Raw genomic sequence first — 15824 nt, forward strand, 5'->3', positions numbered from 1 at the left:
AGAGGAAAAATCACAAAGACGGGGGCGGCCAGGGCACGCGCCTAAGCCCACAGTCCCTTGATCGGCCACTTGAGAAAGATGATAATGTGTTTCAGCCTAGGGCTGGGATGACGACATTCTGTTTTTTCCCGGGCTCTGAGCGCCCATGGAAGACGTAGGAAGTGTCACGTTAGAGCAGAGATCCTTTGTAAAAGATAGAGATGGCAAAGAAGTTCAAGAAATGGTCAGACAGGCCACTTCCTGTAAAGGAATCTCTCAGGTTTTGACCTGCCATTTGAGTTCTGTTATACTCACAGACACCATTCAAACAGTTTTAGAAACGTTTGGTGTTTTCTATCCAAAGCCAATAATTATATGCATATTCTAGTTACTGGGCAGGAGTAGTAACCAGATTAAATCGGGTACGTTTTTTATCCAGCCGTGAAAATACTGCCCCCTAGCCATAACAGATTAACCAACAGTGCAGTTCAAGAAAAGTTTAAGAAAATATTTACCAAATAAACTAAAGTAAATATATATATATATATATATATATATATATATATATATATATATATATATATAATAAAAAGTAACACAATAACAAAACAATAATGAGTCTATATAAAGGCCGTATCGGTACCGAGTCAGTGTGCAGGGGGTACAGGTTAGTTGAGGTAATTTGTACATTTAGGTAGGGGTGAAGTGACTGCATAGATAATAAACAGAGAGTAGTAGCATTGTACAAAACAAATGGGGTGGTCAATGTAGCAGCAGTGTATCTAGTCTCCTAATAATTGCATAACAGTGCAAGTTAGACACGTCATCTTTTGTTTGCATGTTTTTTAATCTTTTTTTAATTTAACCTTTATTTAACATTATTATTCTACTTTAACCAGGCAAGTCAGTTAAGAACAACTTCTTATTTACAATGACAGCCTACCCCAGCAAAACTCGGACGATGCTGGGCCAATTGTGTGCTGCCCTATGGGACTCCCAATCACGGCTGGTTGTGATACAGCCTGGAAACAAACCAGGGTCTGTAGTGGTGCCTCTAGTCCTGAGATGCAGTGCCTTAGACCGCTGAGCCCCTCGGGAGTCCCAAGCATGTCTTTTTTCTTGGTCCTGTCAATGTTGAGTGATCACACATGCCTCAGCACACATAGGCTACTTTGCCTGCTTGCAAATGTGTGCTAACAGTGGGGATGTTTCATAGTATTTCTGATTATCTTAACTCACCACCACCAATGAATTTTATTTTTCACAGATATCCACGGAACCACGACTGCAATAGAGGCCTACACTCAGATAAAAAGGTGCTATCTACAAACTAACAGGATTCTTCCCCTGTCCCCATAGGAGAACCCTTTTTGGTTCCAGGTAGAACACTTTCTGTGTCTAGGTAGAACCCTTTTGGGCTCCATTTCACAGAGGGTTCTACATGGAATCAAAAAGACTTCTACCTGGATCCAAAAGGTTTTCTCCTTTGGTGACAGCCAAAGAACCCTGTTGGAACCCCTTTCTCAAAGAGTGTACTCAACAAGTTTAACCTGTTAAGTTTACACCATTTGATTCTGTACTCAAACATCTGCCTGCTATTCAAGATAACACGCAACACAACACCACCACTTTTGAAGGTTTTCGTCAACCTCTGCTCAGACTTAAATCGCAGTGTTCCAAGAACCTCCACCAGGGGTGACTGTGGTATCCTCAAACTGACAAAAAGGAGACACCCCACACTCATTTTAGATCCGAAGGGGGTCTTTATTTTCATACTGTATGCTCTCACTCTCATCACTATCGCCTTTGCCATCTTCTCAAGTCTTTACTTGGAACTCCATCCATCCACACACACACACACACACACACACACACACACACACACACACACACACACACACACACACACACACACACACACACACACACACACACACACACACACACACACACACACACACTATAGCATCTTGCATACATTTCTCACATTTTAGGCATCCAGCTGAGGCCTTGGATGGATCATGTTACACTGACATGGGCACAGGGGTATATGTACAGTCATTTGTAGTGTGGTGGCAAAGTAGTTGAACAGGAGAAGAGGATGTGGTTACTTGTGGTTGCCATAGTTCAACAGCTGAAAAGCCGTCATTAACATTCTCCCAGAGATAGCAATATATTCAGTATTCACTGAATGAAGTAGCCTACCCATCCGCATTTACAATTGTACTCATCAATGAAATAAATGATACTATAGCACATTCAATTACGTTATTATAGTAGACTATAGACTACTCCTGTATCTACCTTGTACAATAACGTAATCATTGAATGAAATAGCGTACCCATCCACATTTACAATTTAATTGATCAATTAGATAAATAATACTAGCACATACAGTTACATTGTTGTAGAATAGGCTACTACTGTATCCACACTATATTAGGATACCGTTGTGATATTGTCAGGCCTGATTTTAGGTCTTCCATCGAAGTTGCATGTTGTACCTTGAAAAGTAGTTATTTCATTTACAATTGAATTAATTCATTAAATAAATAATACTAGCACATAAAATTACGTTATTATACACTAGCCTACTCCACTATCGACACAGTAGATAATATTGCCTATGTGCTTTTGACAATACGTTATCAACAAAAAAGTATTATTTTCAAATAAACCACATTTGCCTTAACACAGTAGACCTAAATATTTTCTAACAATATCACAACTTAAATATAGCCTACTTACTCCTCAATTGGATCAAGGACATCTCGGTAATTATTTTCATTGTCTCTAATAAGGAAACTATCTGGGGCAGACACTCGAAAATCACTTCTGCCACTTGTAAAACAAACAAGGAAACAAATGAATGTCTGTGTTGCCGCCGAGCTCTCAAATACCGTGCCAGTCTCTCACTCTATGAATGGTCACTGCTATCCGGATTCCTTAGGATGTCCTACCCTAAACTAACACTAAACTTAACCAATTGACATTTATACTTGATAGAGGTATGGACATCCCAAGGATAGCAGGGATCCTCTGGGAAAGTCTATGAACTGTTCTATTCGACTGAAGGGACATCCCAAAGAGCCGAATTGCACCTATGACCTCCTCTGAAAGCCGTGGACACAACTCTTATTGGTTGTCTGATGTGGAACTGGTAACAACACAGTCTGTGATTGGCCAACAACATTTAGATCTGTATACAGCGAGATACGATAACATACTATGCCATACAGTGTTGAAGGAAAGACAGATTATCTATAGATTGGGCATCATCTTTTCTAGGCCATTAGCGATAACAGGAAATACACAAGCCGTAGGCTACACTATAGTTCAAGGTGGCTACGTCGGAATGTCTGCTTGCATGGGAACAATGTTACGTTTCTAACATTTATGGTTGAGATTTAATTAATATAAATATAAACTATGCACATTATGACTTTCATTAAAACGTGATGCAGACGTCACGCAGACATTAGTAAGGCGTTGGTATCATGTCAGGTGGTACGGTTGCCTAGGCTTATATATGTCCCTTATCACCCCCCATACAGGACCGTTGGCTACAGCAGCACTTGAAAACTAGGTCAATGAATGTGTGGCGGCTCTCCTACATCTGGATGCGTGTGCAGCAGCCTACTGCATGGGGATTACTGTGATGGAACAGCTTCGTAGAGCAGAAAGAATGGAAATAATGTCCTGAAAAGCGGTTGTCTCCGTGGATCAGTATACTACTACAACCCATCATCCCCAAGCCCACTGATGCCAACGCAGCAAGTGACCGCGCATTGCTTGCAGCGGCAATAAGGACCAACACCTTAATTATCAGGCCGTGGTGACATAGACGGTCTCAGCACAGTAGTCACCATTAATTCTGCGCCGCAACACAGCAACAATTAGGATTTAAATCGCTGTTGTTATATATATATATATATATTTTTTTCCGGTAGCTGCTGCTGCTGCGGTAACACCCCTCTTTGTAAATCGCGTGCACTCCTCCTCCCTCCCTTCCTTCCCGGAGCGGCTGGGTGGACTGGTGGGGCTATGGAGGATGCAGGTGAGATGAGGAAAACATCCACGGTTCCGGAGATTAAACCGTTGGATCAGTACGACTTCAACCGAGCAAAGGTGCGCGCCAGCGTCCGGTGGCTACTGGCGAAGTCATACGGATCCGCAGGTTAGATGGCCTTTATTTATCATGGGCGATTTACCGGTTGACGTTTCTCCCGTTATTGATGCAGTTGGCGGGTGTCCCTAGGCTATAACGGGGAAATTGACAGGCCACAGAGGTTCATGTTTTTCCAGGGCGTCTATTGGACAGAATCACGGATATTTACTGTTAATAATAATGGAATAATTATATTTTATTCGAAAAAGGTTTATGTTGTCAAGGCTACGATGTGTCTGATTATAGACTACAGCAAGATGTGACAGGCGACTCACGCACAAAGCATCTCAAACGCTCACACCCATGCTTCTATCCTCTTCATCACAGGCTGTTAGCCACTGCTTCTCTGGCCATTTCACTCTCACAGGTGACCGCGTTGAATGCCATATGTTACAGAGTATCTGTTCATTCACCTTTTTATTTTGTATTTTAAATCAGGTGATTCTATAGGTTCAGAAACCAGAATGGTTAAGAAAGAGAAGGCCTTGATTCAAAGGGGCAGCTGTTCGCCTACAGACGTATGGGCGGAGGAGGATAGCGTAACCGCCTTCCTCTTTTACTTCTATCGTCAGTTAATCTATTATTTATATCGCGGCCTGTAATACTATTGGACGATAATATAGGCCTACACTCCAGATCAACAGGCCTATCTGCTAGTTAAATGTGTTGCACGCGCCACATATCAGGCTAATATGAGTGTAGGCCTATGCCACCGCGTGCGTGGTAGCCTAAATGGATATCTCTTCCATATGTGTGTCAGTGTTACACGCGCACACGCATAGGCTACATCACCGTGGTCCAGCCTTCTCGTAGCCGTACGCATGCATTGCTTGTGTGTTATAGATTGTGTTATAGATTCACACAATCGTGTGACGGTGACACTGCCACTTATATAGCCTGTGGTTAAACGTCAGCTATACAGCTGCAACAAAGGGACAAGCTTCCACCACCACCGATAGGCGAAGTGGATAGATTATAACCACGTCTTTCACCTGCCAATTTATATCAGATTAGCGATTGTACCCCTACCATTAAGGAAAGGAGACGAGGAAAGGATATAATCTCGCCTAATCGTTTTTATGTAGCCTACACATTTCCCTGCAGTTGCACCTGGGGGTTCCCTTTGTCATCCTACAGGCCTGCTAACACGTCCATTTTGTAGAATTGTAATGTCCTCTGCAGCGCGCAGTAGAACGCAACGTCTTGGAAGGTTCAGATAGAAATAGCCTATGTAGAAAACAATGCATGTAAAATATGGGACATGTAGAATATGAGACATGTAGATTAGGGAACATGTAGAATAGGGAACATGTAGAATATAGAACATGTAGGCCTATAGTTGATTTAACCTTTATTTTGGCAGGGAGTCATAATAACCTCAGCTCTGTTCATGGCAGTTCTATCGGGAACATTTTATTTGGATAGTTTGTAGATGGTTTGTAGATGTTCAATAACTGTCAACAACATTTCAACTAACTATCCACTAACCCTAGCCCTAACCTTAACCCTAACCTTAACCCTTAACCCTTACCCTAACACTAACCCTTATTCCAAACCTAACCGTGACCTTAGCAGCCTGTCTGTCTATCGTGAGTTTGAGCCTCTTAACTGTATCGATTCCCGTATGTTGAAGGCTACCTGACGTATGTAGAAGGCTACCTGACGTATGTAGAAGGCTACCTGACGTATGTTGAAGGCTACCTGACGTATGTTGAAGGCTACCTGACGTATGTAGAAGGCTACCTGACGTATGTTGAAGGCTACCTGACGTATGTTGAAGGCTACCTGACGTATGTAGAAGGCTACCTGACGTATGTAGAAGGCTACCTGACGTATGTTGAAGGCTACCTGACGTATGTAGAAGGCTACCTGACGTATGTAGAAGGCTACCTGACGTATGTTGAAGGCTACCTGACGTATGTAGAAGGCTACCTGACGTATGTAGAAGGCTACCTGACGTATGTAGAAGGCTACCTGACGTATGTAGAAGGCTACCTGACGTATGTAGAAGGCTACCTGACGTATGTAGAAGGCTACCTGACGTATGTAGAAGGCTACCTGACGTATGTTGAAGGCTACCTGACGTATGTAGAAGGCTACCTGACGTATGTAGAAGGCTACCTGACGTATGTAGAAGGCTACCTGACGTATGTAGAAGGCTACCTGACGTATGTTGAAGGCTACCTGACGTATGTAGAAGGCTACCTGACGTATGTAGAAGGCTACCTGACGTATGTAGAAGGCTACCTGACGTATGTTGAAGGCTACCTGACGTATGTAGAAGGCTACCTGACGTATGTAGAAGGCTACCTGACGTATGTTGAAGGCTACCTGACGTATGTTGAAGGCTACCTGACGTATGTAGAAGGCTACCTGACGTATGTAGAAGGCTACCTGACGTATGTTGAAGGCTACCTGACGTATGTATAAGGCTACCTGACGTATGTAGAAGGCTACCTGACGTATGTAGAAGGCTACCTGACGTATGTTGAAGGCTACCTGACGTATGTAGAAGGCTACCTGACGTATGTAGAAGGCTACCTGACGTATGTAGAAGGCTACCTGACGTATGTTGAAGGCTACCTGACGTATGTAGAAGGCTACCTGACGTATGTAGAAGGCTACCTGACGTATGTTGAAGGCTACCTGACGTATGTAGAAGGCTACCTGACGTATGTTGAAGGCTACCTGACGTATGTAGAAGGCTACCTGACGTATGTAGAAGGCTACCTGACGTATGTAGAAGGCTACCTGACGTATGTAGAAGGCTACCTGACGTATGTTGAAGGCTACCTGACGTATGTTGAAGGCTACCTGACGTATGTAGAAGGCTACCTGACGTATGTTGAAGGCTACCTGACGTATGTTGAAGGCTACCTGACGTATGTTGAAGGCTACCTGACGTATGTTGAAGGCTACCTGACGTATGTTGAAGGCTACCTGCCGTATGTTGAAGGCTACCTGACGTATGTAGAAGGCTACCTGACGTATGTTGAAGGCTACCTGACGTATGTTGAAGGCTACCTGACGTATGTTGAAGGCTACCTGACGTATGTAGAAGGCTACCTGACGTATGTAGAAGGCTACCTGACGTATGTAGAAGGCTACCTGACGTATGTTGAAGGCTACCTGACGTATGTTGAAGGCTACCTGACGTATGTTGAAGGCTACCTGACGTTAGTAGCCTATCCCCGATATAAATCTCAGTCAGCCCAATGCGGAAGTTGAAAAACAAACATCAACATCTGGCACACTCACTGCACAGATGCACTCTGTCTTGCACTGTAACATCGGTATTATAGTGTAAACGGTTAAAGTAAGTGTCTTCATCGAGGTTAAGTGACTTCTAAATCTATAACAGATCAATAGAGGATCCTGTGTCAGACATGATGTGTGTGTGTGTGTGTGTGTCAAAGACCATAGTCCTGCTGATAACAATGGCTGTAAACATAGTGTGTCCTATCAGACACAGCCTAGATCAGATCCCTCTCCTTCTTCCCCTTTCTGTGTTAACGAACACATTCCATTGTGTGTGTTTAGTTTAGGCTCCAGTGTGTGTGTGTGTGTGCGTGTGTGTGTCTTTACCACATGAGGTTGGTGGCATCTTAATTGGGGAGGATGGGCTCATGGTAATGACTGGAGCGGAATCAGTGGAATGGTATCAAATACAACAAACACAGTTTCCAGATGTTTGTTGCCATTCCATTTGCTCCGTTCCAGCCATTATTATGAGCCGTCCTCCCCTCAGCAGCCTCCACTGGTCCTTACATAGCTGTGTATGTTGTATACAACCCTCCTTGCCATACAGTCTCAGTCAAAGCCTCTGTTTGTTTTGAACCTCCACGGCCCTGTGTGTGTTTCTGCTGTTTTAGCGTTCTTAACCTGTTTCTACTGGATTAGATTAGCATGATGCTAATTGGGTTAGCTGGGCCCTGCTCAGCAGTCCAGAGCCACAGTCATTCCTTTTGATTGAGACGGAATGGCTTTCTCCTCTTCTGCCGTTCCCATGGCAACCAGCGTTCCATTTATCCCCAGTGTTCTGTAGCTTGAATACAGAGTTGAACCTACTACAGTTTGGTGTGTTTGTGTGTGTGTGTGTTTTAAAAATATATATATATATATTTCACCTTTATTTAACCAGGTAGACAAGTTGGGAACAAGTTCTCATTTACAACTGCGACCTGGCCAAGATAAAGCAAAGCAGTGTGACACAGACAACAACACAGAGTTACACATGGAGTAAACAATAAACAAGCCAATAACACAATAAACAAGTCAATGATACAGTAGAAAAAAGTAAGTCTATATACAGTGTGTGCAAAAGGCATGAGGAGGTAGGCAATAAATAGGCCATAGGAGCGAATAATTACAATTTAGCAGATTAACACTGAGTGATAAATGAGCAGATGATGATGTGCAAGTAGAGATACTGGTGTGCAAAAGAACAGAAAAGTAAATAAAATAAAAACAGTATGGGGATGAGGTAGGTAGATTGGGTGGGCAATTTACAGATGGACTATGTGTGTTTGTGTGTGTATGTTTGTGTGTGTGTGTCAAGGACCATAGTCCTGCTGATAACAATGGCTGTAAACATAGTGTGTCCTATCAGACGCAGCCTAGATCAGATCGCTCTCCTTCTTCCCCTTGCTCCCTCTATCAACAGCCCACCTGGAATTATTGTCCTCTCTCTTTCTTCTTGGAGCCCACTCCAATAGAGGAAGAAGAAGAGGAGAGGAGGAGGAGAGGAGAAGGAGGGGAGTAGTCCAGTCCAGAGTTAGATATTCCTTCCTTCCTTGCCAGTGGGAGAGCTGCTCCAATCTCTCAGATCATCCTTCCCTCTCCTAGAACAGCAGAGCAAGGGGATGTGGGTCCCTGAGCCCAGCCGAGGGATGTGTGTGTTGCAGTGCGGCATGGCACCCCACCCACCCCCACACACACACACACACACACACACACACACACACACACACACACACACACACACACACACACACACACACACACACTGTCGCCTGGCTGAGTTGTTCATGCAGATGATGACATTATATCTGTCCTCTGTGTGATATGCCTGTCTAGAGAGAGAGAGATGAAGAGAGAGAGAGAGAGTCTGTACATTCACTCTTTCATCCTTTCTTTCTCTCTGTAGTAATTGATTGAGAGTGGGAGAGAGTGAGATAGATGGGGGAGAGAGAGATAGAGGGGGGATAGAGAGAATGTTCAGGTAGTTCTACAGTTATAACTCTATAGGTTGTCCTCTGTCCCCCTGTAGAGAATGTTCAGGTAGTTCTACAGTTATAACTCTATAGGCTGTCCTCTGTCCCCCTGTAGAGAATGTTCAGGTAGTTCTACAGTTATAACTCTATAGGTTGTCCTCTGTCCCCCTGTAGAGAATGTTCAGGTAGTTCTACAGTTATAACTCTATAGGTTGTCCTCTGTCCCCCTGTAGAGAATGTTCAGGTAGTTCTACAGTTATAACTCTATAGGTTGTCCTCTGTCTCCCTGTAGAGAATGTTCAGGTAGTCCGACAGTTATAACTCTATAGGTTGTCCTCTGTCCCCCTGTAGAGAATGTTCAGGTAGTTCTACAGTTATAACTCTATAGGTTGTCCTCTGTCTCCCTGTAGAGAATGTTCAGGTAGTTCTACAGTTATAACTCTATAGGTTGTCCTCTGTCTCCCTGTAGAGAATGTTCAGGTAGTCCTACAGTTATAACTCTATAGGTTGTCCTCTGTCCCCCTGTAGAGAATGTTCAGGTAGTTCTACAGTTATAACTCTATAGGTTGTCCTCTGTCCCCCTGTAGAGATTGTTCAGGTAGTTCTACAGTTATAACTCTATAGGTTGTCCTCTGTCTCCCTGTAGAGAATGTTCAGGTAGTTCTACAGTTATAACTCTATAGGTTGTCCTCTGTCCCCCTGTAGAGAATGTTCAGGTAGTTCTACAGTTATAACTCTATAGGTTGTCCTCTGTCTCCCTGTAGAGAATGTTCAGGTAGTCGTTCAGGTAGTCCTACAGTTATAACTCTATAGGTTGTCCTCTGTCTCCCTGTAGAGAATGTTCAGGTAGTTCTACAGTTATAACTCTATAGGTTGTCCTCTGTCCCCCTGTAGAGAATGTTCAGGTAGTCGTTCAGGTAGTCCTACAGTTATAACTCTATAGGTTGTCCTCTGTCCCCCTGTAGAGAATGTTCAGGTAGTTCTACAGTTATAACTCTATAGGTTGTCCTCTGTCCCCCTGTAGAGAATGTTCAGGTAGTTCTACAGTTATAACTCTATAGGTTGTCCTCTGTCCCCCTGTAGAGAATGTTCAGGTAGTTCTACAGTTATAACTCTATAGGTTGTCCTCTGTCCCCCTGTAGAGAATGTTCAGGTAGTTCTACAGTTATAACTCTATAGGTTGTCCTCTGTCTCCCTGTAGAGAATGTTCAGGTAGTTCTACAGTTATAACTCTATAGGTTGTCCTCTGTCTCCCTGTAGAGAATGTTCAGGTAGTTCTACAGTTATAACTCTATAGGTTGTCCTCTGTCTCCCTGTAGAGAATGTTCAGGTAGTTCTACAGTTATAACTCTATAGGTTGTCCTCTGTCCCCCTGTAGAGAATGTTCAGGTAGTTCTACAGTTATAACTCTATAGGTTGTCCTCTGTCCCCCTGTAGAGATTGTTCAGGTAGTTCTACAGTTATAACTCTATAGGTTGTCCTCTGTCTCCCTGTAGAGAATGTTCAGGTAGTTCTACAGTTATAACTCTATAGGTTGTCCTCTGTCCCCCTGTAGAGAATGTTCAGGTAGTTCTACAGTTATAACTCTATAGGTTGTCCTCTGTCTCCCTGTAGAGAATGTTCAGGTAGTCGTTCAGGTAGTCCTACAGTTATAACTCTATAGGTTGTCCTCTGTCTCCCTGTAGAGAATGTTCAGGTAGTTCTACAGTTATAACTCTATAGGTTGTCCTCTGTCCCCCCTGTAGAGAATGTTCAGGTAGTCGTTCAGGTAGTCCTACAGTTATAACTCTATAGGTTGTCCTCTGTCCCCCTGTAGAGAATGTTCAGGTAGTTCTACAGTTATAACTCTATAGGTTGTCCTCTGTCCCCCTGTAGAGAATGTTCAGGTAGTTCTACAGTTATAACTCTATAGGTTGTCCTCTGTCCCCCTGTAGAGAATGTTCAGGTAGTTCTACAGTTATAACTCTATAGGTTGTCCTCTGTCCCCCTGTAGAGAATGTTCAGGTAGTTCTACAGTTATAACTCTATAGGTTGTCCTCTGTCTCCCTGTAGAGAATGTTCAGGTAGTTCTACAGTTATAACTCTATAGGTTGTCCTCTGTCCCCCTGTAGAGAATGTTCAGGTAGTTCTACAGTTATAACTCTATAGGTTGTCCTCTGTCCCCCTGTAGAGAATGTTCAGGTAGTTCTACAGTTATAACTCTATAGGTTGTCCTCTGTCCCCTTGTAGAGAATGTTCAGGTAGTTCTACGGTTCCTCATTGTTTACCCCTCTCCTCCACCATAGAGAATGTCCCGGTGGAGCTGCGAGAGCCTCTGTACAGAGACAAGTATGAGCAGGAGCACCTCAAGCCCTCCGTCTCCCAGCTACTCCTGTCCCCTGAGCTGTACTGTAGGACCCAGGCCCTGCTCCACGGGGTCTCCCAGCCAGCTACTCAGGGGCCCCCAGGGGACAACTCTGCACTGCTGCAGCTCCTCACCAAGAGGGGCCTGGAGCCCAGGGACCAAGATGTGGCCATCACAGAGGAAGACCTCAGCCACACGCCCATCAAGACGGTGTGTTACAGTGTTACTGTGTGTGTTACTGTGTGTGTGTGTGTGTGTGTGTGTGTGTGTAACCCTAACGTTACTCCTATCATTGATCCTTTGCTCTCTCATGATTGGCTCATGGTCTGCTTCTCTCTGTCTGATTGGTCTAGAGGGCCCACCTGGTCCTGATTGACTCACTGATGTCACTGGCTGCCATGGAGACGGTGGGCAAGGTTAAGATGACGGCAGAGGCGGAGAAAATGGGAGGCGGGGCTCCGTGGGAGAATGCCCTCCTCTTCTGGGTTAACCGGGTAAGACCAGAGCACGACCAGAAAATGACCAGGTCATTCTAGAACACAACCAGGTCATTCTAGAACACAACCAGGTCATTCTAGAACACAACCAGGTCATTCTAGAACACAACCAGGTCATTCTAGAACACAACCAGGTCATTCTAGAACACAACCAGGTCATTCTAGAACACAACCAGGTCATTAGGGCTGAGCGATATGGCAAATAAATTATCACAATATATATTTCTTTCATTCGATAACGATAATTATCACGATATTAATCAAATAATGTTTAAAAGGTGCATGTCTGCTTCAGACTCAAGCCTGCCTGATCAAACCAAAGACTTTAATGCGTCTTATTTTTTGTCAGAAGTAGAACTCACAAATAACATTTTAACTCCACTTTTTTTTAAAGCTGTAAACCCTTACATGTCATGAGCAAGAAATACAAAAATAAATAAACAAATAGTGCAAGTCAATATGCGTTATAACTGTTAGCCTAATGGTACATCACAGTTGAAGCTGGGGTAGTTGTTTATAACTGTTAGCCTAATGGTACATCACAGTTGAAGCTGGGGTAGTTGTTTATAACTGTTAGCCTAATGGTACATCACAGTTGAAGCTGGGGTAGTTGTTTATAACTGTTAGCCTAATGGTACATCACAGTTGAAGCTGGGGTAGTTGTTTATAACTGTTAGCCTAATGGCACATCACAGTTGAAGCTGGAGTAGTTGTTAATAACTGTTAGCCTAATGGTACATCACAGTTGAAGCTGGGGTAGTTGTTTATAACTGTTAGCCTAATGGCACATCACAGTTGAAGCTGGGGTAGTTGTTTATAACTGTTAGACTAATGGTACATCACAGTTGAAGCTGGGATAGTTGTTTATAACTGTTAGCCTAATGGTACATCACAGTTGAAGCTGGGTTAGTTGTTTATAACTGTTAGCCTAATGGTACATCACAGTTGAAGCTGGGTTAGTTGTTTATAACTGTTAGCCTAATGGTACATCACAGTTGAAGCTGGGGTAGTTGTTTATAACTGTTAGCCTAATGGTACATCACAGTTGAAGCTGGGGTAGTTGTTTATAACTGTTAGCCTAATGGTACATCACAGTTGAAGCTGGGGTAGTTGTTTATAACTGTTAGCCTAATGGTACATCACAGTTGAAGCTGGGTTAGTTGTTTATAACTGTTAGACTAATGGTACATCACAGTTGAAGCTGGGGTAGTTGTTAATAACTGTTAGCCTAATGGCACATCACAGTTGAAGCTGGGGTAGTTGTTAATAACTGTTAGCCTAATGGTACATCACAGTTGAAGCTGGGGTAGTTGTTTATAACTGTTAGCCTAATGGCACATCACAGTTGAAGCTGGGGTAGTTGTTTATAACTGTTAGACTAATGGCACATCACAGTTGAAGCTGGGGTAGTTGTTTATAACTGTTAGACTAATGGTACATCACAGTTGAAGCTGGGGTAGTTGTTTATAACTGTTAGCCTAATGGTACATCACAGTTGAAGCTGGAGTAGTTGTTTATAACTGTTAGCCTAATGGTACATCACAGTTGAAGCTGGGGTAGTTGTTTATAACTGTTAGCCTAATGGTACATCACTGTTGAAGCTGGGTTAGTTGTTTATAGCTGTTAGCCTAATGGTACATCACAGTTGAAGCTGGTAGGTTGTTTATAACTGTTAGACTAATGGCACATCACAGTTGAAGCTGGGGTAGTTGTTTATAACTGTTAGCCTAATGGTACATCACAGTTGAAGCTGGGGTAGTTGTTTATAACTGTTAGCCTAATGGTACATCACAGTTGAAGCTGGGGTAGTTGTTTATAACTGTTAGCCTAATGGTACATCACAGTTGAAGCTGGGGTAGTTGTTTATAACTGTTAGACTAATGGTACATCACAGTTGAAGCTGGGGTAGTTGTTTATAACTGTTAGCCTAATGGCACATCACAGTTGAAGCTGGGTTAGTTGTTTATAACTGTTAGCCTAATGGTACATCACAGTTGAAGCTGGGGTAGTTGTTTATAACTGTTAGCCTAATGGCACATCACAGTTGAAGCTGGGGTAGTTGTTTATAACTGTTAGCCTAATGGCACATCACAGTTGAAGCTGGGTTAGTTGTTTATAACTGTTAGCCTAATGGCACATCACAGTTGAAGCTGGGGTAGTTGTTTATAACTGTTAGACTAATGGTACATCACAGTTGAAGCTGGGGTAGTTGTTTATAACTGTTAGCCTAATGGTACATCACAGTTGAAGCTGGGGTAGTTGTTTATAACTGTTAGCCTAATGGCACATCACAGTTGAAGCTGGGGTAGTTGTTTATAACTGTTAGCCTAATGGCACATCACAGTTGAAGCTGGGGTAGTTGTTTATAACTGTTAGCCTAATGGTACATCACAATTGAAGCTGGGGTAGTTGTTGTCTTACAAGTTTCAAGCAAGAAATCCAAGTCTGTCTACGGTCTCTGGCTTTAAAGCTGCCCTATGGCAGGTCACTATGTTCCCACCTGTGCTAATAACACACTCTGATGGGGAGCTGGTCACAGGAATGCACAGGTAGCGCTTTGCCAGATAGCTGACTTTGGGAAAGTGTTTTGGGGGGTGGATCTTCCACCAGTCCAGTGGATTTGGTTTCACTGTCAGCATTAGGAGACTGAAGGTAGCAGCTGAGTTCCTTGTCTACCAGCTGGATTTCAGTAAGACCTGTGGAGGAGCACAGCTTTTTGAAAAAACATCCCAGTGACTTTCTCTTTTTAGCTGTCAGTTGTGGTGAAGCAGCAGCAATGTCTTCCTGTGCTGGGCTTGGGTTTTCATCTCCCTCATTCACCATCCCTGAGACAGCTCTTGCTTTTATGTGGCCCACCTTCTCCTCTTTGATGTAATGCGTTTTAAATCGAGGGTCGACCAACGAGGCTATGTCCAGGAGGTCATCTGTGGCTACGTCATCATATTTCTCATTCAGATAGTCCATGACTACCGTTTTGATGGTTTGGCTGAGCTCTGTTTCACCATCAGGTTTCATGACCTCTGTATTGAACAGGTGTAGTATTGGCTTCAGGTAAGACACAGTGACATAAGACTCACCAGACAGAGCATCTGTGAATTCTAGGAGTGGGGTCAATGCCTGGTTGATGGACTCAAGAACATCTATCTGTACAGGTGGGAGCTAAGTGCTGGGTCTTCTTGTCTCTGGACAAGACCTGTGAAATGTCTTTCTCCCGCTCCAGTACTCTTTGCACCATCTTTTGACGTGATCCCTACCTGGTAGCTGTGCTGGGGTAGGTTGTGTTCTTTTAGAGCAATTGCCAGGTCTCTCTTCTTTTTCCACCAATAGGCAAAGGCACCTACCACTTTCTTACACACTCCAATTGCTTGATCCACCCGTTTGTCTCTACCCACTCTCTCTAAGAGAAATCAAGAGATTTTAATCAAATGTTAAAATCACAATAATCCCTTTAGTTATGTACAAATGTAATATTTAACTTAATTAGTTGATGAAAAATGCACATTTAGTTTCATCTTACCAATCACTTCAATATACACAATTGACAAGGTTACTTACCAATGGCCAAGTGTAGACGATGTCCAAAACATTGCAGTCGGGTCCGTTTGTTGATTTGAGCGGTCTT

The 15824-nt window shown here is 43.3% G+C and overlaps 1 protein-coding gene across 1 annotated transcript in view; it reads left to right on the top strand.

The window, feature by feature from the left end:
• Positions 1-3537: 3537 nt before the first annotated feature.
• The window catches only part of LOC106564193 (calmodulin-regulated spectrin-associated protein 3), a 49682-nt gene continuing 37395 nt past the window's right edge, over positions 3538-15824 (top strand). Inside the window, 3 exon segments of the mRNA XM_045690729.1 lie at positions 3538-4157; positions 11647-11915; positions 12059-12199. Of these exon segments, the coding sequence (XP_045546685.1) occupies positions 4025-4157; positions 11647-11915; positions 12059-12199 (543 nt within the window). The 5' untranslated portion in view covers positions 3538-4024.

The sequence above is a fragment of the Salmo salar genome, chromosome ssa12 (genome assembly GCF_905237065.1).
Source record: "Salmo salar chromosome ssa12, Ssal_v3.1, whole genome shotgun sequence".
In the NCBI taxonomy this organism is placed as follows: domain Eukaryota; kingdom Metazoa; phylum Chordata; class Actinopteri; order Salmoniformes; family Salmonidae; genus Salmo; species Salmo salar.